The 23,941-nt window shown below is 42.5% G+C and overlaps 1 protein-coding gene across 3 annotated transcripts in view; it reads left to right on the forward strand.

The window, feature by feature from the left end:
• Window positions 1–23,941, forward strand: part of GALK2 (galactokinase 2) — an 85,240-nt gene that overhangs the window by 47,637 nt on the left and 13,662 nt on the right. For all 3 annotated transcript variants that reach the window (XM_080930869.1, XM_080930870.1, XM_080930871.1), the window contains 3 exons: window positions 1,360–1,458; window positions 2,869–3,021; window positions 15,376–15,586. In XM_080930869.1, the coding sequence (XP_080786995.1) occupies window positions 1,360–1,458; window positions 2,869–3,021; window positions 15,376–15,586 (463 nt within the window). The remainder of the gene's footprint in view (window positions 1–1,359; window positions 1,459–2,868; window positions 3,022–15,375; window positions 15,587–23,941) is intronic.

Below are 23,941 nucleotides of genomic sequence, written 5' to 3' on the forward strand. Positions count from 1 at the left end.
ATTGTAGTTCCTTCCAGGGATACTCAAGTTTGGAACCAAGAGTAGCTGTTACTGTGCTTCATGGACTCCCAGAGTCTACTGGAGAGAGACAAATAAGCCCACTTAGAGCATGACTCACAATGACCATAATGCTATATGTAGGGATAGCATAGAAGAATTCTATTGTGTGTGCATTTGGGAATGTTGAGGTGTTGAAAGGGGGATAGAAGAGTCTTGAGCAGAGGTGAGTTCTAGGCAGTCAGGAAGAGCAAAGTTTGTTCCATGTTTATGAATTAAAGATTTTTTGGGGGGAAAAGTGCTGGGAGAACAGACTGGAGAGGTGAGCAGAGAGCTAAGTCTAGAAGACCTTGTGCACCACATTGAGGTGATGTAGGTAAGCAAGAGGGCAAGAGATGAGAATAGTACACCAGTGCTTCAGCACCATCACTCTGAACATCTAATGGGATAAGCGAGCAATAAATCCTGACTTAAGCCCAGACAGATGAACATGTAACCTAAGAGCAATGTGGGTAACTAGGTGCCACTGTCAGAGCTGCAGAGGCTGAGAGAAGTAGGTCACCAGAGTGGGCACTGGATTTCAGGAAGCCTCCATAGTGGCAGAAGATCTGAGTGGCCAGCTTGCTCCTATACGTGGCAATGACCCGGATATTGGTGGCATTAGGATTTGTATAGGAAACAGGAAGTAGCACTAGGTTGTATAATTATGTGTTAGTCGGTCAGGAAGACACTCTTACTTAGAAAAGAATGGTAAATAACTCAATTTCATGTTCAGTTTGGTTGCAAGCTTAGAAGGTTTTGGATATGAGATGAAGATTTTGAACTTATCATTAATCAATAGGAAGCAACTAACGATCCCTTAACATTTTCAGTATGGACCAGGACCATACCTCTTCATCCAGTTTCTTCATTATGGTTGTACTTAGAGTGAGAAGCTCTATCCTCCCACTTAAGGAACATATAAGAGAGGCAGGATTATTTTGGTTTGGAAGCTTTGGCCTGCCTTGACTTTGGAGGCACTGTCTAGAAACAAATGCAAATGAATTTGATGCCAGCATTGTCCACAGAAAGATGAGGGATGCTTGCATGCATGACAGAGTCTTTTAGGGATTAAAAAATATATATACCATGCATGCTCTACTCTCATTCTAGACCCACCATGGAAGAATAGTCACTTCATCTTGGTAAGTTTTCTTGTTGGGTTCAATGGTAGTCTAGGACTGCTGTGAAGAGCACATTGCTCTATTCAGTTGCTATGTAACTGACTAGAGTTGGTACTGGAATTCAAACCTAATTGACATATCTGGCATGAAAAATAGGTTGCAACTATATCCCAGTACAAATGAATGCTTGCTTTCCCAGGTGGAACTTGCAGAAATCTGTGCCAAGAGTGAGCATTACATAGGCACTGAAGGTGGAGGCATGGACCAGTCCATATCATTTCTTGCAGAAGAAGGAACTGTAAGTAGCACTGAGTCATTTGGAAATTTCAACTTGGGAAAATGTCTATGGAGGGAAAGGCTTGCAGCCCCCAGCATGTGTGCTTTTGGGAAGTCTATTCTTTCAGATGCTACTGTAGCCCATTGCCCAACTATCTTGTAACTCCGGTCTAGTAGTGAGCAAATGTTCTCTGTTCACATTGATTCCCTTGACCTTAAGCATCAAGAAGCACACTTCAGACTTATTTTTCTCATGTGTCTAGGCTTTCCCCCCATATCTCATTGTTGAGATGAGATTTCTCAATCCCCTTCTGGGGACCTCCTTTCCTGACCTTGCATGAAATCACTTCATCTTGTGGTGTTTCATAATCTCACGTTGGCTTCAAACCCAAATGTTAGTTCTCTTACCACATATATGCACAGTCCACTTTTTGTAAATTACTCTTTGGTGTCATTTTTCTCTGTCAACATTTTTGGGGCTTTGGTGGTGGGAGGAAGAATGCTGACAGCAGGCCAGGAATAAATTCTCCGGTCCAGTACCACTTCCTTTTGGCTATCAGCTCTTTCAGGCAAGACAGAGGTTTGGGTTTTTGCCTTTGAACTGCCCATTTCCAAAATAGATCTCTTTAAGATCTTTCTTAGCTTTACATCAGATTCCTTCAGGCTTGGCTGTTTTCCAAGAACACCTGGGTTTTTCTGATTAAGAAAGAATATATTTTCATTGATTCTTTCATTGATTATGGGCCAAAGACATGAGGTATGAGGAAGTTCATTTTAACACTAAAATTATACTTTAGGTGTTTTGGATGTGAACTGGCAAGCAGAGGCAGTGGTGGGAGTTCTGTTGTTAGTGTATGTTAGGCTCCTAGCCTGCAGAGAGTCCTTGTTCTCCAGCCTTGCAAAGCACATCACCACCTAACTTCCCCCTTCTGCCCCATCCTAGCCTCTCACTCTACAGGCTCTGAGCTTCAGACAGATGGGTGCCCCGAACTCCATTCACACCTGTGTCATTTGTTATCTCTCCACACACAGAAACGCTTCCTTCTTTCTGACACCTGTAAGCATCTTTTAGGACTCAGTGTAGACTTCCTTTTTTGAAAGCTACCAAGTTGTCTGATTAGGTCCTTCTTTCAAGTGTCTGAATAAGACCCTGAACGTTTCAGTGCTACCACGGTGACTCTTACATTACAGAGACATAATTTTGTGTCTTCTTTCAGCAATTGTGGGCTCCATGAGGGCAGAGGCAGCAACCATCCTGTTCACTGATGTGTTTGCTGTGCCCAGTACAGCACCTGGATATCAGTAAACAGTGTTTGAATGGATGCAGCATTTTCAGAGAAGACTTTCTTAAGAAAAAATGAGTGCATAAAGCTTGAATGTTTTTCTGAATCCTAATAAATTATTGTTTCCTCTGCCACTTTTCTTTCAATAGGCCAAGTTAATAGAATTTAGTCCTCTGAGAGCAACTGATGTAAAGCTCCCCAGTGGGGCAGTCTTTGTGATTGCCAACAGCTGCGTGGAAATGAACAAGGCAGCCACTTCACATTTCAACGTCAGGGTGATGGAGTGTCGGCTGGCAGCAAAGGTACAGATGTGGAACTTGCAGTGTGCCTGTTTGTCCCTGCCTGTCCTCTGTGGTTTGTAGTTTTCTCTCTACTTCAGAGCAGCACCCTGACTGCAGTCACTGCTTTCTAACTGCAAGTCTGATTCCAAGCAGATAAACCAACAAAAGAGATCTTCTGTTCTCTTCTTGTTCTTTAGAAACTGGACAAACTTCACAACTGAGTCTTCTGGGGTGCACCCTGGGGAAGACAGGACAGTGGTTATTTGTGACGAATAGCCCAGAATAGAAGCAGACATTTCCTTAAGATCAAATTCATAGGGGAGAAAGACATTAAAGGAAATGACAACAGCTGATCTTATTTTCCCAACAGGGATCTTGGCAGCCACGTCCCTCCCCCATCCCATCAAACACTTCATTTGTGCAATTGGACTTTACCAGTAGCTCAAAATATAGATGTGCAGGCTTCCCTGTGAATTCAGAATGACAATTTTTTTTATATGTCTGCTAAGGAAATACCTACCAGGAGGAAGGCAAGGCAGTTCTCTGTTCTACAATGTAGAACCTTTGGCAGTGAAGCCTTTAATCCATTAAGGAAGTCTTTACTGAGTCACCATTGGACAATGTAGCAGGCATAGTAAGGGGTTTAGGACTTAGGGCCAGAGAGAATGGAATTAGAATTCAGAGGCAAATAGGAAGCAGGTAACATGTAATCAGTAGTGAGCAATGTGATACACTAAAAGACAGGACACATTACATAGTACCTAGAATGGCATGTGGCATGACTAGGAACATGCAGAAGACAGGCTGGACCCGTGGTTTGGATTCTGGGTCAGGAGCTCCTCAGCACTGCCTTCTACTCGTCTGTTGAACTTGTCCCCGCCTACACTACAAGCTCCTTCTCTGTGCTGATGAATTCCTGTGAGAATCTTCTGTATAGGCCATCTTGGCTGAGTTTCCCAAAGTATAGATTTCTTGTCAGAGATCTCTATCTGAAAAAAAAAAAACAAAACTATAGACCTTTCAAGTCAGCATGTCCACACTGAGCTCAGCTCCCCACCTCCCCAACAGCCTTTTGTTCTTCGATGGGTCAGATGGTGTGTGGCAGCCCCAGGACTCTTCTGTACTGTTCCCTAAATCTAAATCTGTTTGTTTTCTTCCCACTCATTCTGAAAATGATGACTGGCATGATGCTTAGACATTTTACCTGATGAAGTATCCACCTTGTTTGCCACTTCCCCAAAGTTCTCCACTGCTTTGGAATAAAGTAAAAGAAGCCTTGTACTGAAATGAGTTGAGCTGCCAGTAGTTGGGAAGGAAGTGGAGGAATTCACTCTTTGAACCATCACAGAAAAAGTAGCTTATAGAAAACAGTGCAAGGGGGAAATGGTCCAGGCAGGGACTACAGTCCCACCGACAGCATGGGGGACTGCTGGCTGGGGTGATGGATGGGCTGGGCTTCCTCCATTTAGGAGACTATTTCAGTTAGGGTGAATTTCTTCGTGCGCCATTTTCTGGCCTGTAGTCTCTGCCATGAGAAGGCAGTCCAGGCTGGCTGGATACTTCACCTGCTACCCATGTAATTTTTTGTTGTGCAATCTCTGCCATGCAAACAAGGGAAGTACTGGCTGCATAGTCCAGTCCTGGTCCAATGCTCAGGCCACAGGCCTCCAGGCTGAAGTTCTATGGTATTAGATTACAGCATTCCAGCCTGGCAGTTTGGGATTCCAGGACCATGCTAGTTAGTAAAAGTTCTCTAATGGGAACCAGCCCTATTTCTTGATCTCTTGTTAAGTGTCCTTCCCCCATACTGGACTATCCCTATAAGGCCTAAGGCTGGTATATCCTACCTCAGCATCTCCTGCAGTCATGAGGGCATGGCCACCACTCTCAAAGGACTTCCCACATCTTCAGGACAATTTTGCTTTGTTTTTTTTTTCTTGGCCTTCTTTGAAACATTTCTAGACGACCCTCAAAGAAGCCTTCCTTGACTTCTTAATTTCTAAGCAGAGACCCCTCTACAGTTTGTAGCACTTACACGTCTTAGGTTGTAGAGGGATCCCCACACTTGTGAAATAGTGTTAAGTGGAGAGAAGTGATTCTAGAATCCTCATTCTAGGCTCATGTCAGCCAGTTAGGGGCACAAAAGTTAACAAGACGGATGCAGTTCACGTCTCGGGTAAAGCAGAATATGGACGTGGAGATAGATGTTAAAGAAAGGCCCCTTTCAGGAAAACTGTTAACTTGTAGTCACCCCCCCCCCCGCCCTTGGGAGGCTGTGACACAGATGCACTATTTAGGGCTGAGTGTTCCAAAGTCTGCGATTCTCTGCACCTCTGTCAGTTGTGGGTCCCTGTATTGATCATCATCCCCTTGTTATTCTGCTAACTGGGTGTTTACTAAACCGACTCCTGATATTGACAGAGTAGTGTAGATCAATGCATCCATAGCTCTCATCAGAGTCTTTATTTTACTTGTGCTTTATAAGGCTATGGAGTTGAAGGAGCATAGCTAAAGCAATTTAGAAAAAGAAAGTTTTTGTTGTTTCTTGTTTTTTTTCTTCCTGGAAAATTTAGGGCTTGAACTTTAGTTTTAAATAGGATTTATATTTTTAAATTTTAATCTACTCATTGAGATAATTATTAAAATTATGAAGAGAGATGTTCTATTATCAAGCTTCATAGCATCTGGTCAGTATATACATGTGGCAAAAGCAGTGCCTGTTCAATGACCATTTCCTGCTGGAACATACTTCCTCTTTGGGAGGTGGACAACCCCAGTGTTCTCCCTGAGGGCTTACTCATTTGTGTTTTTATTTTGAGGTTGATGAGTAAGTACTGATGTCCTTAGGAGACTCCAGACATATACAACATTATTTTCTGGGTCTTAGCATGGAATCCGAGCCTCTCTGCCAGAGCCACAGCCACCTGGAACAAGTGTGGTGCATGCAGCAGGCTCCTGCTGTGTCTGCTCTCTTCCTAAGACACAGAAGAATCCAGGAGCTGGCCTGTGTCTCTGAAGTAGTGAGACTGCCAGGCCCTTTGTGTGTGTGTGTGTGTGAGTGGGGCACCTTCAGAGCTGACTAGAAGAGGGGACATGTCTTTGTAGCTGAAGTTTTTAATCAAATTCAGAACCTCTTATTCTTGAGGATATCTTCTGGGGACTTTGTACCCTAGGCTGGCCTGGAACTGGTCTAGAATGGCCTTGGAAGTGACCGCCCTCCAGCCTGTGCAGGGGTAATGAGCTTGTGCCATCACACCCAGTTAAAATGCGATTGGAATTTAATTGTATAACTCCATCTGTGTATAAAGGTACTTTGTCATTGAAATTGGCTACTGAATTTGGCTATTTGGTTCACATTGCTCTCCAAGATAATATAGCTAAAATACATTTTAAAAACCAAATTTTCTCATAAATAAGACTTAGTTTGGTTAAGAGCAGGCACAGATTCTTTTTCTCAGTTCTTGGAGGATTTAATGGCATGTCTTTTGATAGTAATCACAACCCTACCCCCTAACCAACCAAATTTGTCTTTTTTAAATTAAAAAAAAAAAAAGAGTGAAGTTCATGTTGGGTATATTGGGGAAGCAGATCAGCCTGGTCTACCTGAGTTTCAGGCCAGCCATTGTGACATAGTAAGATTCTGCCTCAAAACCCAAACCACACTGAACCAAATGTAACAACAAAGACACTAATACTCCAAACTCCAAGCCCCGACTAAACCACCAAGTCCTATTATTCTTGGAGGGTTTGGCCATGTACTGGAGTGTGGTTGGATGACCAGGGGCCACACTCTTAAATCTGCATTTTCCAGCAGTTTTCAATAGTCAGACACTTCTTAGAGGTAGGAGCGGGACAACCTGCCCACCTCCCCTCCCCATGCTGAGATTGTATCTGACTTGAGGTACTGTCACAACTGCTGTGAGTTGGTTTCACAACTACCCTGTTGTGTTTGGCAACCCCTGATTCACTTTAGTCCTGTACTGCCTGTGGCTTTTAGACTCTTCCCACCTCTTCTTTCTCAATGAGCATTAGGAAGAAGGAATATGATGAGACGTCCCATTTATGTTGAGAATTCTGCAATCTTTTACTATATTCAACTTGACAAATTGTGGGTCTCTGTATTAACTGCCTCTATTGAACAAGGAAGTTTTTCTGGTATGAGTTGAGAGATGCAATAATTTATGATACAGTAATTTTAAATAATTAGGAATTGGTTTAATACTATGTCTATTCAGCAGTGTAATAGAGTAGGTTCTCCCCAGAGCCTATTGACTGCCTAGCATCAGGTTCATGGACGCAATAATTACTCCAAGTACTGGTTCATGTTGTGAAGTGAGCCTGAAGTCCAATCAGGAATGATTGGCTACTCTGTGACATTGGTACCACATTTGCATCAGTGCACATGTCAAAGCAGGCCAGTTATAGATATGCACACAGGAGAAAAGTCATCTTCAGTCTTACCCAACTATGGACACTAAAAGCCACATTCATTGTTAAAGGGAATATAAGAAGGCATTTATTTAAAGTGCAAATTGGTTTTTTTCCAAAAATGGGGGACAGCTGTCATTCACCCTCATTCAAGTGTCTCAATTTCTGAGAAATAGCACATTAAAACTTTAATCCTAAATACCTGCTACAGAGAATCTAAATGCCTTTCCATAGAAAAAGGAACATCCCAGTTTCTTCCCTTGCACAAACATGCCATTTGGCAAACAGGATTGGTAACATGATTGCTGTGCAGGGCGGCTTCCTTGTCACTTGCATCTCGGTCGTCCATACTCTCATGTACATTTGTCCTTTAATGCTCCTCTTTCCCTTCTTCAGCTTCACTCAAAAGAGGGTGCAGTCTGTGGGTTACCCATGACATGCATTCAGATGGAATGGTAGAATTTCTTGAGTTAGTTTTAAGTGGACAGACTTCTTGGAGAATGCACAACATTTAGTGCTGACTGTGGAAGGGGCGGGTCTTCAGGTGATTTTTCAAGTACACTGCACTGCTTTCCCTTGGCTTCACTGTCAGTACGCACAGTAGCTTTTTACATTTTAACCATCGGTAACTCCAGCTCCAGGGGATCCATGGCCACCAGCCTCCACAGCCACCTGCCCTCATGTGTGCTTAACCTCCCCACATAGTTAAAGAACGAAACCTTTAGAAAGATCTGTGTGTGAGCTTTGAGGGTGAGAGGGCAGGCGCTAGTAGAGGAAGAAGATGGCACCAGATGGATTCCCTGGAGCTGGAGGGACAGGCACTTGTGAACTGTTTGATGCAGATGGGAACCTTGTTTGGGTCCTCTGCAAGAAAACAATGTGTTCTTAACCTCTGAGTCATCTCTCTGGCCCCAACCCACTTAATTTTTGACCAAGGTATAAGAAACATGGACTGGAAAAAAAAAAAAAAAACATCTGTTCAATAAGTGGTACTGGCAAAACTGGACATCCATTTGTAAAAGAGTTAAATTAGAAATGTAATTTCTCAATGCACAAGATTAAGAGCACCACTTTAAAAACCAGAAGTGCCGGAACTGATAAGGGAAAATGCTTCCAAGTGTAGGCTTAAGCAAGACATTTCTAGCTTTATTTCTAGTTCTAATAGAACCTCAAATAACACAGGAATTAGTTTCCCTAAATTGACAAATGGTATTATTTGAAATTAAAATGCTTTTCCACAGCAAAAGTAACAGCAGAATGACCAGAAAGCCTCTAGGATGGGAGAAAACTTTTGCTAGTCATATTCCAGAAAGTGGAGAGACATTTAAAATAAAGAACTGAAAAACATTAAAACCCTTGCCAATAAGTAAATGGGCCAGTGAGCTGAACAGACAGTTCTCAAGTAAGTACAAATGGCCAATAAATGTCTTTCTAAATGTCCAACATCCTTAGCCATCAGAAAAATTCAAATAAAAATACTTTGTGACTTAGCCCCACCCCAGGCAGGATAGCTATCATCAAGAAATGACTGACATGTGCTTGCAAGTATGTGGGGAAAGAGAGAACCTTAGTCACTCACTGCTGAGGAGGTTGGGGAACACCTGCACATATGTCTTATTGCTGCTCTATTCACAATAACAAGAGTGGAGTTGGCTTAGCTGCCCTTCAACAAATGGATGGACAATGAAAATGTGTTTGTACATATGCACAGTGTATTTTATTCAGCTTCAAAGAGAACTGAAGCCATGAAATTTGCAAGGAAATATATGAAACCCAGGCTCACAAAGACAAACACCACATGTTCGTTGTCTTGTGCAAATAATAGCTTCTAAACGTTAAGTATATGTATTTAGATGGGAATGAGTGTGGGGACTACATTTATACTACTCACTCCTGTACTTATATGTACTCACTCCTATACCTACACAGTACTTACATGAGATATTATAAAGCAAAACAAAAATCAGTATCAAATACTGTAAGAATTTTTTCTCTTTTACATTGTGGAAAAAAAGAAAGCTGAAAGACTTCATCACAGTTGAGAATATATTCTAAATCTCATTTCTACAATTATTTGCATCTAAGTCTAAACTTCTGGAAAACTGGGGATGAAGATAAGCCAGTCAGCCATAGAGGCCACACACAGGGATGTGGCCGCACAGCTGGTTTTGCTTAGGCACATAAGCTGAGTCTGTTAATCATATAAGCCTCACTGTGTGGATCATTCCTCCATTGTTGGCGGCACAGGAATGAGGTTCATTTTTATTTGGAAATGGTTTTATTAAATAAAGAAGCAGACTCTCTGATAAAAATGGCCAGTGTGTGTATTTAACCTGGGTAGACTTGCTTTGAGCGATAGTGGAGAATGGTTAACCAGGAGAGTTTTGAAAATGGAGTATTAGAAAGAAAGCCACAAAGCAGGGTTGTGAGGGCTAGCACACACCTTCCATTTGCCTTGTCTTTCTAAAGTAGTTTTGTGAGTCTGAGTTTCTTTCATACCTAGTTATTACATGGAGGTACAGCAAACCCATGAGGTGATTTTTATTCATTTTGCTTTAACATTGACAGTGCCTTTTACTTTTTTTTTCTCCCTCTGACTCTTTCTCGCCATCAGCTTTCAAAAACTAATTGATTTAGATTCATTAAAAGTTGGAGTCTTGTAGAGCATTTGAACTAAAATGAAAAACATTTGAAGCAAACTCAATAGAGATTTATAACCATTGCTTGCGTAAATGATACTTTTAAGTGAAACACATTTTTATATTCTTAAATTAACAAAGTAACCAGGAATCTTTAGTGGGCACAAAATTTTTCATATTTTACACATATTTCCTGGCTTAAACTTTTCCAGAAATATTATATGTCTGTTATATTGAGGGATAAAATACGTGACACCAATACTTAGAGCTATGGGCAGTCATGGGGGGTGTCGCACTAGGGGGTGTAGTGCTGCTTTGTTCTGCTTTGCTACATAGCCTCAGCTCTTTGCTGGGGGGTGGTTCACATTAGAGGGTATAGTGCTGCTTTGCTACATAGCCTCAGCTCTTTGCTGGGGGGGTTCACATTAGAGGGTATAGTGCTGCTTTGCTACATAGCCTCAGCTCTTTGTGGCAATCTGAGCAGCAGTGAGGTAGAGAGCTTTCATGGCACTTCAAGAAAAATGTGCAGTGATTCTTTGGAAGGCCTGTCTGGCTGGGTGCCATCACTCAGCCACATTCTTCAGCTCCTGTCAGTTTGTGGTCAGTATGGAACTGGTTCTCTGACTGGTGGTGGAATGTGCTGAGAAGTTGGCACAGTATTCTTGAGGCTTTGACAATTTCCTTGAATCTGAGCAGAAAACCCAGATACTCAAGACTGCGGTCAATTTCACTCATTCTGTGTATTCAGTAGAGCATGCTCTGCCAGGACTCCAGTGAGTGTCATTGGTAGAACACGGGGTGTTCAAGTGACAGTGAAGAGGCAGAGAGATGGATGGGGTGGCCTGGGCAGTGGACCTGGAAAAGAGTAGAGCCCTCAGTGCTGCATGGGCCTTGCAAGCAGTCGGGGAAAGGGTGGACAATAAGCATCAAGTCTTACTCAGCTGTGAAGTCTTTGAACATGTCAGGCAAGATGTGCCCACTGGTGTAATAGTGGCCCAACGGTTATGGGAGTAACCTATCACTCTCTGATTGGATTTGAGGCCTGCTCCACAAGCAGAAATTTGGTACTGTAAATCTGGCCAAAATTCTATGGCTGTGGAAGTCAGGTTCTAGGAGTGAACTTACTGCTATTTGGCTAAATTGTTATAGTAATTCATTTAGGAGGAATTATAGATAAATGTTATTTCTAGCCATAAGCAGAGATGCTTCTCTGTAGAGACTCATGGTTTTCTAGGTATTAAGAATATGCAACAGTTGAGTACTCAGCTGTAAGCTGGACATTTAGACTAGTACTTCTAAGGCATAGAGATTTTTGCCAAAGAGGTGGTAGAAAGAACATAGGAACTGGAAGATAGGGAGAAGGGCTAAGAAATTTGGCACAAAGAAGTCATAAACTCACCGCAGCTCTGGCTGTCTGCAGTGGTCCTATACAAGACTGAGCCTATCATCAATTAATAATGGATTAGGAGGGACTCACAGGGTCCTATCCTCAGGCTGAACTATTGCTACCGGTGGTTCCTGGTGAAGACGCAGTCATTGTTTTCAGGTGTGTATCCACTGAGACTCCCACCAGGCTCCAGTGACTAGTTCCGAACTCATGGTCACACAGATGATCCTAGTTAAACTCTGAGTCTCAAAGACAAAAACAAAATAAGAAAATAAAAAAACAAAGCAAAACAAAGACATGATTATGGGAGAAGGACTTGTGGGGAGAGGGAGGTTTAATAGGACTGGGAGGGAGATTAGAGAGGCAGGGAATACACTGGTCAGAAGGGACTTTATCCATGTGTGGAATTGTTAAAGAGCAAACTCAATAAAAGTAATAGAAAAGAGGAACAAAAACTGAAAAGAAAAAAGATACCCTGTTCTGTGAAATAATTGAACATAAAAACAATTGTATTGTTTCTGTTCCCAGTTCTCCTTTAAAATCATCCCTTTCAAGTATATGAGCCAGGGTTTAAAAAAATATGATTAACACATTTGAAAACTTTGGCTAGTAACATTTTAGAAGTGAGCAATTATAACCAAACTTAAAACCATCTTTTGATAAGTTCGGCATCCTTTCTAAATGGAAGAAAAACAGAACTAAAAAAAAAATCATCACAAAAGCAAATAACCCAATTAAAAATGGGGTACAGAACTAAGCAGAGAGTTCTCAAAAGATGAGACATAAATGGCTGAGATGCACTTAAAGAAATGTTCAGCATCCTCAGCCATTAGAGAGGTGCAAATTAAAACTACTTTGAGATTTTATCTTACTCCAGTCAAAATGGCCAAGGTCAATAAAACAAATGACATCACATGCTGGCAAGGTTGTGGGACAAGAGGAACAATTATTCATTGTTGGTGGGATTGTAAACTTCCATATCAGTGTGGGAATCAGTGTGGCAGTACCTCAGCCAAAAATAGATCTACCTTAAGAGCCAGCCATACTACTCTTGGGCATATACTCCAAAGGACTCTATATCCTACTTTGAGACACTTACTTACCTGTGTTCATTGCTGCTGTAATCATAAGAAGTTGGAAAGAGATTAAATGTCCACCAACTGATGGATGGATAATGAGAATGTGGTACATTTACACAAATAAATACTATTCAGCCATTAAGAAAAATGAAATTTTTGGGTAAATGGATTGAGCTAGAAAAAAATAACCTAGATTCTAAAAGACAAATATTGTATATTTTCTCTCGTATGTTTATATGAGCTTTTAAGCTTTCAAAATGTGTGCTACATAACCTCAGAAGTCAGGTACCTAGAGACCATGGAAAACAAGAGGTTCTTCCAAGGAAGAGATAATAAAATATACTGTTATGGAGAGATAAAGGGGAGGAAGACTAGGAGGATTAAATGGGGAGGGTAATAGAAGAGGAGGGAAGGGAGGAGATGGTAAGGGAGGGAATATGGGGAGATTTGAACAACCATATGGAAACCTATTGCCATAGAAGTTCCTAACATATAAACATATATAAAAGAAATCCAAGTGGGTCACCAAATAATAGTGGTGACAGTGTCTCAAGTAGACATTGTATACCACCAAATAAATCCTCCAGTGCCAGGAATGTGTTTCATCGTGTTGAGTCGCTGACTAAAGGGGTACCATGGGACCTCTCCAAACATCATGGGCTGTTGCCACCACTATTGCTTGTTCTCTACAGCCTGAGTGTAAGGCCCTATTTCTGAAGACACTTATTTATGCCATAGAACACTTGACAAAGTAGTGGTCTGGTGCAAAACTAGAAGATTCACCTCTACTAAGTAGTATTTATGGCACTAGAAGGTGCCCTAAACACTTCCAGAGGAGAAAGGGAGTCATGAATATCATCCATCTTCAAACCTTACAACCTGTGACAGTGACCTTCCTGTAGGTACATGCCAGAGCAATGGATGCATACATGATACAGGGGTAACCCATCACTTTAAAAAATGTGTTTAAGGCCTCCTCCACTGAGATAGCACCTATCCCTGCTATTGCTAAAAGTGCTAAGAGCCTGACACTAGACAGGTTAAGGGCCTAGGGGAAAACCTACCATCACTCTGCTAAAGGAGCACACTATTAAGATGACTCCTAATTTCATGCTGGTGTATCCATACAGCAGTGCTTCACGTCAGATACTGTTATCTTGCAGTAAATGCAAATTAACACACACACCCATAACTGGACAGTATTCGGAGAGTGGCAGATTCAATTCTAAATGCTATGTCTTCATCAAACCCTCCTTTATGGCTCAGGGATCTGTGTGGAAGAGGAGGCAGAAAGATTGTAAGAGCCAGAGGTGGAGGAACCGAAGGAAACAGTGTCTTCCAGATTGCTGCACATATGACCGCACAGAGACTGGCAGCATGCACAGGAACGACCTGTACAGGTTCAAGGTAGACAAGGCCTCAGCATTGAAAGGGGGTAGTAGGCTCCCACCCGCTAAACAAGAGTTATCTGCGACTGATACCCACTGGCACTTATGAACCGCATTCAAGAACAGGCCTCAGGACCAGGAATAGTTGGCTAAGTTTTTGTGTAGCTTTTTGTTTCATTTATTTTTGTTTTGTGTTAGGAGTTTGTGTCTTACTGGTGTTGTTGATTCTCATTTTTGTGGGTTTTTTGAAGTTGGGTAGGGAGGTGAGAAGAATCTGGAGGGAGTTTATGGAGGGGAAAGCATCAAAATATATTGTATAAATGAAAATTTGTAAACAAAGAAAAAAAGCAAATCAGTACAATAAAAGAGCAAATTATATTCGCATTTTATTGATGACTGATGTTCTACTTCCTCTGGACTTTTCCTTTTGTACCTGCTGTCTTCACATCCAGACAATAAATTCTTCATGCTTCAGAGAGAGAAGAACTTTAGTCATTTCTCAATGTCAGTGACTTAGGGATAATGAAAGAAATGTATTCTGGGTTAGGATTCCCATGACTGGACTTGACTAGGAAGACTTGGTTTAATTCACACCTTCCATCACACTGTGGGGCTACCTCAGGATATGACTGGAAGCCAAGCTTTTTCTGCAGGGTAAAGGAACATGGAGATGTTCTACTACCGGGAGCCTAATGAAGAGGCTTTTTATAGGATCACTAATGAGGTTTTGTTTAAAGGATGGTACTTGACTCTAAATACTCAAATACTTAAATTCATTAGCCACTTTCAAGACACCCATGATAAACAGGGAATATTTTAATAGAATCAGGGCTACAGAATACATTTCAGGACTAAGGTCAAATGAAATTTGAAGAGTTTTTTGCAGACTTTATACAGAAGGATGAAGTATAGATAGTCTGAATAGATATAAAAGAGTGAAACTATTCAAGAATAGCCCTTGAGTAGTGGTTCTCAGCCTCCCAAATGCTCTGACCTTTTAATACAGTTCCTCATGTAGTGGTGACTTTCCTGGCAGACACTTATTTTTGTTGCTACTTCATAACTGTAAGTTTTCCACTATTATAAATAGTAATGTGTGTGTTTTCTGATGGTCTTAGGCAGCCACTGTGAAAGATTTGGTCAACCCCCAAAGGGGTTGTAACCCATAGGTTGGGAACCTCTGCCTGAGGGATAGAGGTGACAAACAGAAACAAGAGTAAGGAATTGGGTATCCACCCACATGCTCCAGTATTCATTTGTGATGCATGTGTTTTAAGTGACTAACATACAGGCATATTTAATTCCAAACATCTAAGGTCACAATGCATTTCCAAGCAATACTGGAAAGCTTGTGTAGTTTGATTAGAAAAAAATTCAGGCTGAATCTAACTAATTAAAACAGAACATTGAAATCTGAAGTAAAACTTAACCTCTATCTTGGTTTGAACTTTCAGGTCCTTGCTAAACACAAAGGCTTGCAATGGGATAATGTCCTGCGGCTAGAGGAAGTGCAAAGCAAACTAGGGATTAGTCTGGAAGAAATGCTGTTGGTCACAGAGGATGCCCTTCATGCTGAGCCCTACAGCAGGGAGGAGATCTGTAGGTGCCTGGGAGTTAGCCTGGAGGAACTCCGCACCCAAATCCTGAGTCCAAACACTCAAGATGGTGAGTCTGCTGAACAAAGAATGGCATGGCCCATTTGCCACACACAGATGGACGTTTCCAAACATCCCCAGGACACTACTGATTTAAAATCATGCTTTTAGGAGTTTGGAAAATGTGTGTGAGCTTTGGCTATCTGGATTATCTAGGTTCCTGCCTATTCATTTATCAACAAACATTTCTTGTGTATAGCAAGCAGGCACTCTGTGTTCACACAGGTAAATAATAATTCCTGCCCTCAGAGGCTTTCAGCTCCTTAATTCCCTCTCTTTTTGTGTTTATTTTTTTCTATTTGCTTTCAGTCATATCATTAATATAAAATGATGTAGGTTAGAGCATTGCTCATAGCTGCTCTAATATTACTCTGGAACACCAGAAGGTCTTTACTGCCTCTGAAGCTTGTAGCCTGCAAAATGCAAAAATGGCATCTTGTTGTTATTATTATTATTATGCTGGTTGTCTTTGAACAATACTGTTTTTATCTGATGTTATCAGGAACAGATAGGGACGGGTTATATTTTGGAGAGCTTGTCATGAAGTCTTGCAGTAGCTGTTACTGTTAGAAGAAAATATTTTCTATTTGTGGAAAGCCAGGGACCTAGACATCTAATTGAGATTTAATTTTCTATGAGAGAAAACTAGGGAGGAAGAGCTTGGTGCAGAGTTCAACCTCAGAGCCCCATTCCACTGTATCATTTAGTCCAGCTGTACAACTGGTTACTGATCACCTGCTGTGGAATTCTGATTTTATATATTGTGTCTATGTCTATCCTCTCTCTCTCTCTCTCTCTCTCTCTCTCTCTCTCTCTCTCTCTCTCTCTCACACACACACACACACACACACACCTGTCTGTCTCTCATCTGTCTGTCTGTCTATCTATCTATCTATCTATCTATCTATCTACCTATCTATCTATCTATGTATGATCTGTCTATTTTTGTGGTACTAGGGATTGAACCCAGGCCTTCATGCATGCTAAGCAAATGCTGTTATCACTGACCTACAACTTCAGGGCTCAGTTCTGGGGAGGTGAGTGTGGCTATGGAGGTCCACTTGGGAGACCATAAAAGAGAAGTTTGCTAACTTTACTAAGGATGTGGCAGCTACCAAGAGTTAAGGAGCAGAGAAGTCTCAGGCAGAGGCATGAAGAGGGCTCCAGGCCAGAGAAGCCCAGGTAGCAGAGTTCTTGGAACTAATGCCTGCAGTGGAGAGCAGTGTGCTGGGAGGCAGAGCTCGACAGACCACTTCACCAAAGCCTTCGTAGTCACACCGTGTGCATGTGTGCTTCCTCTCATGTGTGGGATCTAGATTTACAGACACGTGACACTGAAACAGACATGAGGCTATTGGAGGGGAGGAGAGGGAGCAGCAGGGTGATAGATGGAGAGGGCAGTGAGGGGTCGGCATAAACAAAGCACAGTGACAAACATTTAGGAAATGTCATAAAGGAGTTCATTATTGTGCACACTAATTAGCATTTTTAAGTTTATTAAATGAAGAAGTTGAATAGAGCAGTGGAAGGGAGGGTATCCAGCAACTCTGACTTTCTCTTTTGACCCAAACCACTGTCTAATTTAACCTGGCAGATAGGCTGTGGCAAGTAGGACACAGTCTCTACCTTCCAGTAACTCGGTATCTCACAAGGTAACTGCTACAAGTCTGCCAAGAACTTGCTAGAATCAGAATATTTTTCAAGCACCCTGGGATCCTGGAGGAGATGGGTGGCTTTAGTTCAGAAGGAGCCTTGAATTTGAGCTGGATCCTGTAGAAAAGCAGTGGACTCCCCAGCCTGAGAGGTTGCTAGGCAACTGTAGACAGAGTAGAGACTGAATAAAGACAAGGAGGCTCCAGGGGCTGAGTATTGGTGAGCGAGTACCAGGAGGCACAGTGTGCAGTGAAAGATAGCAGGCCTATTTTTCATTTGAACTAATTTCCCCAGCAAACTGGCTTGGAGCTTCTGCTAACCCAGCCAGACCCCTCACTTCAAAGTTACATGCACAAATGTCATTTTATTTTTCCAGATTCCTAGTAATTAGATGTAGAAATGTACAGAGGCCATTAAAATTAAACACACACTCTAAAAGGAAAATCTTGAAATCCTCTAGGTGTTTGAAATGGCTGCAGACTAACACTAATTAGGTGTAGTTGAGTACTTGCTAGGTATTGGCTATGCTAGTAATTATCTAGGTGTGTGTGCTTTCATAGTCTCGGATTCTGGAAGCTCAGAGGTCACACTTAGTTCAGAGGGCTATTTAGCAAGGCATGATGCAAAGAGAAAGAGATGCACAAAGTAGGGAGAAATGTGAATAGCACTAGGCTCAAGACAGTGGCAATAACACACCTCAGGAGACAGAAATCTGTGTAAAACCTGAGGTGGGCTGGTTAGCTTGGGGGTCAGTTGACAAAAAGGAGAATTAACCAGGGGCATTTGTTTTGGGAGTGTCCAAGTGCTCTGAATTGGGATGTACTGGCTGAGGGGATGCACTGTGGTGACCTGGACACTCATTTTGTTGCTTGTGTGACTAGTTTTGCCTGTGATCATACTTGCAAAGTACTGACCCATTGCTGTTTTGTTTGGATTTTGGTCCAAGGCAAATAATCACCACTTTTCATCATGTACATGGCCCTGGCATTGGGACCTTTAGGAGGACAGCTAGAACTGATGAACAGCAACAGCAACTGAACACTCAGATACAAGACAGCTGGGTCCTTACTTTATGGCTCACATTCTTCAACATACTATCTTCTGTGATCCTCACCTTGGGGCAAATGATAATCCTCATGTTGCAGATGAGGGAACTGAGTAGCCTGTTGACAGAAGAGGCTGAGTGAGCCCAGTTCTAGTCTCTGACTTCATTCCATATTCCTTCAGTATGGGATTCTATGTCTGGAAGTGGCCCCGGGTTATTGCTTTTTATCAATCACTGTTCTCTGCACTTGGCTTCATGAAAGGCTTTTTAGTCCTGGCAGTCTGTCACTTGCTCTCAATTTTGGGGGCATCTTTTCAGCAGCCTATCATTCTAGTAGTCTGAGCATGGTCCAGGAAAACATCTTTGAACCTAGGTGTTCTCTTCCTATGGCTTTATCTATTTTTCAAAGTGCTTAGCTTCAGCATACAAAATTTCCCAGTGAAGCCTCTTTATGAGCAACTGGGCACAATTTCCCAATACCATGCCATTAGTATCCATCTGAGAATATGTTCCTCCTAAATGTCAACAGTAAAACAACCTCTCACTGTCTGCATGAACACTGGCGGTCCTAACCACATTTCGGTTTAGGCAATTGCCCCACAGTCAGAACAGAAATTTATATACTTTTTAAAGAAATGCCTTTAAGAACAGTTGTTATCTTCAGGGTGTATTAAAGCAGGAGACAGCAAAAGTGTTCATCTTTATTCTGTCAATTACCAGTCTTGGCACAAGCAAAAAGGATCAGAGACTATTTGCATAGGAAATCAGTATATATGGCAGTGTGTCAAGGAGTAAAAATTATATTTAAGAAACAAGAATAGCAAGCTTTGTGTTTTATAAGAGAATGGAGAGAGTGAGAAGGAAGATGAAGTGGGACACAGGAAATCAGAGAGGGTAAAGTAAAGGGAGGGTCCATGTCCATGTGGTCCCCAGAATATTCCTATGGAAAGCACCCAGACAAAGCAGCCATACTGCATACTTGTGCATGCTAACCTCCCACCTTAGTCCTGGGTGTCTCCAGAACACTTTACCTGCCCACCCTTTCAGGATTTTACCACATACGTTATAAATACCTACACAATAGGGCATCTTACCAGATGTTTCTGAAAGGGATCATCTTTATCTTCCTAATGCCTCCCTCTAGTTTGGAAAGTTCAGGTAGAGTACAGGGGTGTGTCTTTGAGCACATGCTCTAAACTCCCTGGTCTACTGTCTTTCAGATTTGTCACCAGGAAATTTAGATACTGGCAAGAGCATGTGGGTAGCAACACTAGGTGGTCAGAGCACAGGACCAGCATATACGTGACTTCAGCTGTCACTGAATCTGTCCCTCAAGTACCTTTTAACAACTATACTGGGATAAATGACTTGAGTCTTAGAAGTTGATTTTTATTTCCCCATTTAACAAATCATCACCCGAGGGACTGTTTTCTAAGCACTGTGTACCTGTGATCAACCTTGCCAGCACAGTCTTCATTTAGCTTAGGATGTTTTGGGGGGGAGATAATAATAATATCTGATGAAAACATGCTACTTAATTCTCAGATAGGTACTGATTTTTTCCTCTGCTCCTCTCTCATTTGTATTCTCTTAAGTTTCCCTCCCAGAATTTTCTTCTTTTAATTAGCAGAACAAAGCTAATGCAGTGATCTGCACCTCCCTCACCCCTGTTTTGACAAAGCAGAAGGACAGGCTGGCTGTCAGCACATGTGGCATTGCTTCTCAGCCCCTCTCTTATATCTGTACTGCTCACATACCTCCTTGATTCTCTCTGCCCCTTTTGAAATGGTTTCTCTCACTTTTCCAAGAACCTAGTTGTAAGGGAATTCTGGGGAGTTTGTGGGGAAGCACTTTTTTTTTTCCAAAAAAAAAAAAAAAAAAAAAAAAGACAAAAAAATTTACATGTGGCCCATCCAAGGAGGGGCTTTAGATGAGCAGGAACAAGATGAGAGCTTTGTTGAGACCTTGCAGGGTTTGAGAAAAGAAGCCTCAGTCCCTTCCCCCCAACCAGCATGGTGCCTACAGAGAGAACAGGATGCAGGATCCTAAGGAACTGGGAAGAGGTGGAAGAGCCACCTCTGACTCTTACTACCCTGGAGAACTCTATGGAAGCTGATGTCTGGGCCAATCCTGAAAGAAGTGCAAGGGCTCTTTCAAGAATGTGTTGGGTACAGATGCTGGGTGTCCTCTCTTGGACTCTGTGGACAGTGGAGGGAACACTTCAAGTAGGGCGAAGAAAGTGTCACATCCTTTTTTTAAAATATACTTTTCTAATTTTTTAAAGATTTCTTTATTTTATGTATACGAGTACACTGTAGCTATCTTCAGACACACCAGAAGAGGACATTAGGTCCTACTACAGATGGTTGCTGGGAATTGAACTCAGGACCTCAGGAAGAGCAGTCAGTGTTCCTAAACACTGAGCCATCTCTCCAGCCCGTGTCACATCCTCTTGTCAGAAGTAACAAAGGACTGAAGGTACAGAGAGCCTTCATTTGTTGGCTAGTGGGAAATATGCTAGAATTTCATGGAATGAAATACTCAAAAGGTGAGTCTAGGCTGATCAGTGATGGGAAGGAAGGCAGGTAGAAGTGGTGCAACAGTCCAGACCTGGGAGGTGACAATCTAAGGACTATGGGATGGAAAGCCAGGAGACAGGGGCTCTGTCATGTTACAGTGACCTTTGGATTGCTAGAGTGTCACATGCAAGTTAAGGGTGATTGGAGCAAAAGCTCAAAGGCCAGAGGAGAAAGCCTCATTATGCAACTGATAGTGCTGGCTGCCACAGAGCTCTGCACATGTGTGTGCTGTTACTCTCCACTGGCAGAGTGGCATTATGCTATGGGTTTTAAGCTATTCAGAAGTGCCTCTTGGAATGCAGTTTTCCATAGATTCATGTGTTTTTTTTTTTTTTTAAGTGCGTGTATACTTTTCTTTATTGGTGGTTTTGCTTTTTAAAAGCAGGTAGTTAAATATTTAAATATAAAATGCTAATTTAATTTTAGTCTTTGCAGCATGGGAATGGGGTACTAATGTGACTGAAAACAGCAGTCTGTTTTGTGTGGCTTTGACCATTTCATAAATTTCATATTTATGAAAAATATTATTACTAGGAAAATAAATTTAAAACCACAGTCCTACTTCAATAGGGATTATATAGTGTTATTCCATTATATGCTTCAATGGTGCAAAGAGTCAGTGCCTCTGAGTAGGGTTTACAAGTCTGCATGAGAAACACAGGGAGGGCGTGGAGAGGACTCTGAAGTAGTTTGCAGCATCTACCTCAGAACTTCAGATCTGTGCTGCAGAGAACTCAGCCAATGGCATGCAGCTTTGTGGCCTCTCACCCAAACGGTGGAAGTGAGAGTCTCAGAAAGATTTCTGCTTCATTCAGATCAGCATATTAATTTATTTTCTTTTAATTATCTTGATATTCGGTCTTCATCTAGGCTATGGATGACATCACCTTTTAGCTTAGCCACTGGGAAACAAGAGCCTGTGTTCTGTGCTCCTTAGCTTCTCCTGCTTCACACTGTCGGTGGGGAGGGACAGCACAGAGAAACTCCACACTGAGGAGGGCCAGCTTTCCCTTGCATGCAATGGACCCTTGCCCAGGTCTGCAGCCACTTCTGGAAATGCCATTCAAGAACAGAGGGATGGATTTCAGGTGTAACTCAGTTGTAGAACACTTGCCTAATGTGCAAGAGGCCCTGCATTCAACCCCAGCCCTGTGACATTATGAAAGGAAAGATACACACAGGTCCACGCCTAGGGAGCACACAAGGGAGGCATGAGGTTGAGTCACGTTCGGTGTTCGTGTGTTCGCTGGTGGAAGAGGCAGATGGTGAGGGCTTCTTAGCACCTGAGACCATTCACACCTCTGTGGGATCTCTGCAGTCAGTGTGGATGAGCTGGAGGGTCTTGTCTGCTTTATGGAAATCTGAGTGTTAGAGTTCACTCTACAGTCAGAGGTAAGCAGCGGTGCTAGACCCCTCTTGCCTTGCTGAGCTGTAGCCATGTCTGAACCTTGGACTGTCCAGCACAGGCCAGCTGACGAAGTACAGAGCAGTGTCGTATCAGACGGCTTCCTGTGGAATGGCATGGACAGTGCTTCTTACTGTCTGCCCTGCTCTTGACCACTCTCTGCTTTTCTCGCGTTCTAACAAGCTATGTAGATAACTAAAGATTTTAAGATGCTGTGAGCTCACCGATACCTTCACATTACCCAGGCACTTTGTGGTTATGCTAACCCCACTGGAGACAATACCGAGAAGATGGGAGGATCAGGGAGGCCTTTCTTCCCTATGCTTCTTGAGATAATTCTAAGGCACATCTGTACAGTTGTATAACCTGCCAGGGGCTGGGCTCCAGCTGCCTCATGGAGAGCATGCTATTCACATCCCTTTCACATGATGGTACGTGCCTGACTCTCAGATTGGTCCTATGCTTTGCTTTCAGGTTCGCCTAGACCAGATGCCCACTTGACTTTGTGCCTTCCCTCAGCTGTGAACACTGCCTTTGCTATTGGTGCCTTTATTGTTCATCTTTTGCAGTTTTTTTCTTCAGTAGCCTGAGTTCTAGGGAGTGAAGAGCACTCCCGCTCCATTTGTTACTGGTGGTTCTTTAGTTTTAGAGCTGACATAGTTGAGCATTAACAGTGTTCAGGGCATGAGACATGAGCACTGTCCTCACATATTGTGTTTGTGTGTCTGGGAAATACAAACTCACCAAAATTGGAGGATGACATAATATAATTCAATACAGAGCTAACCATGTGCCTATGGGTGGTGACAGTTCATTGTAACAGTTGTAGTAGACTGTTCTGTCATGATGAACCACTCAAGGAGAAGGAGGCTTGCCTACTCTCTTCCCTCAGTCATGAATTGCAGATGCAGAGGGTCACACACAAGCCCCTGTAAAGGGTGAGAAGACAGGTACCAAATTCTTGGCACTTCCTTTTTTTCCACACTTAGTTCCACATGGTCACAGCACTCCCAGTCATTAGATGTGCATCAGGCTGCCTCACTGGTGAGCGGTGGGTTGTTCTCTTCTCAGCTCCAGACAGTGAGTATGTGGGCATCAGATTCAGAGCAGACAGACATCTAATTTTTCCAAAGAAAAGCAGAAATCTTATTTTTTGTGAAAATTTCTCAATTCAAATTACATTGTGAAGGCCAAGAAAACCATGGCAGGCCAAGGCCCAGGGGTTAATCTTCAACTCTGTGTACGAGGTTCTGCAGAGGATGTTCATACTGAAAATGTAAGTGACCTTCTGGAGTGGAGTCCTAGTCCTGTGTGTATATTGCTCTCAGGGTGGCCTGGGTTGTTGTGTCCTCAACAGGGAAGCTCTATGGGTCAGGTGCCCCCTTACAGTGCCTGGCAGTGGTCTTTCCCAGTCTACACACTCAGCCATGTAAAAGACAGAGACACAGAGGCACACAGAGTGGGTATGGGAGAGAGAGGGAGGGAGGGGGAGAAGAAGGAGAAGAAGAAGAAGAGGAGGAAGAGGAAATATTTTGTGTGTGTGTGTGTGTGTGTGTGTGTGTGTGTGTATGTGGGCATCTAGCTGTGTGTATTGTGCCTGTGAAGGGCAGAAAATGGCATTAGATCCTGTGGAACTGGAGCTGCAGCACTTATGAGCTTCCCAGCATGGTTGCTGGAATCCAA

The sequence above is a fragment of the Micromys minutus genome (assembly GCF_963924665.1).
Source record: "Micromys minutus genome assembly, chromosome: 17".
NCBI lineage: Eukaryota > Metazoa > Chordata > Mammalia > Rodentia > Muridae > Micromys > Micromys minutus.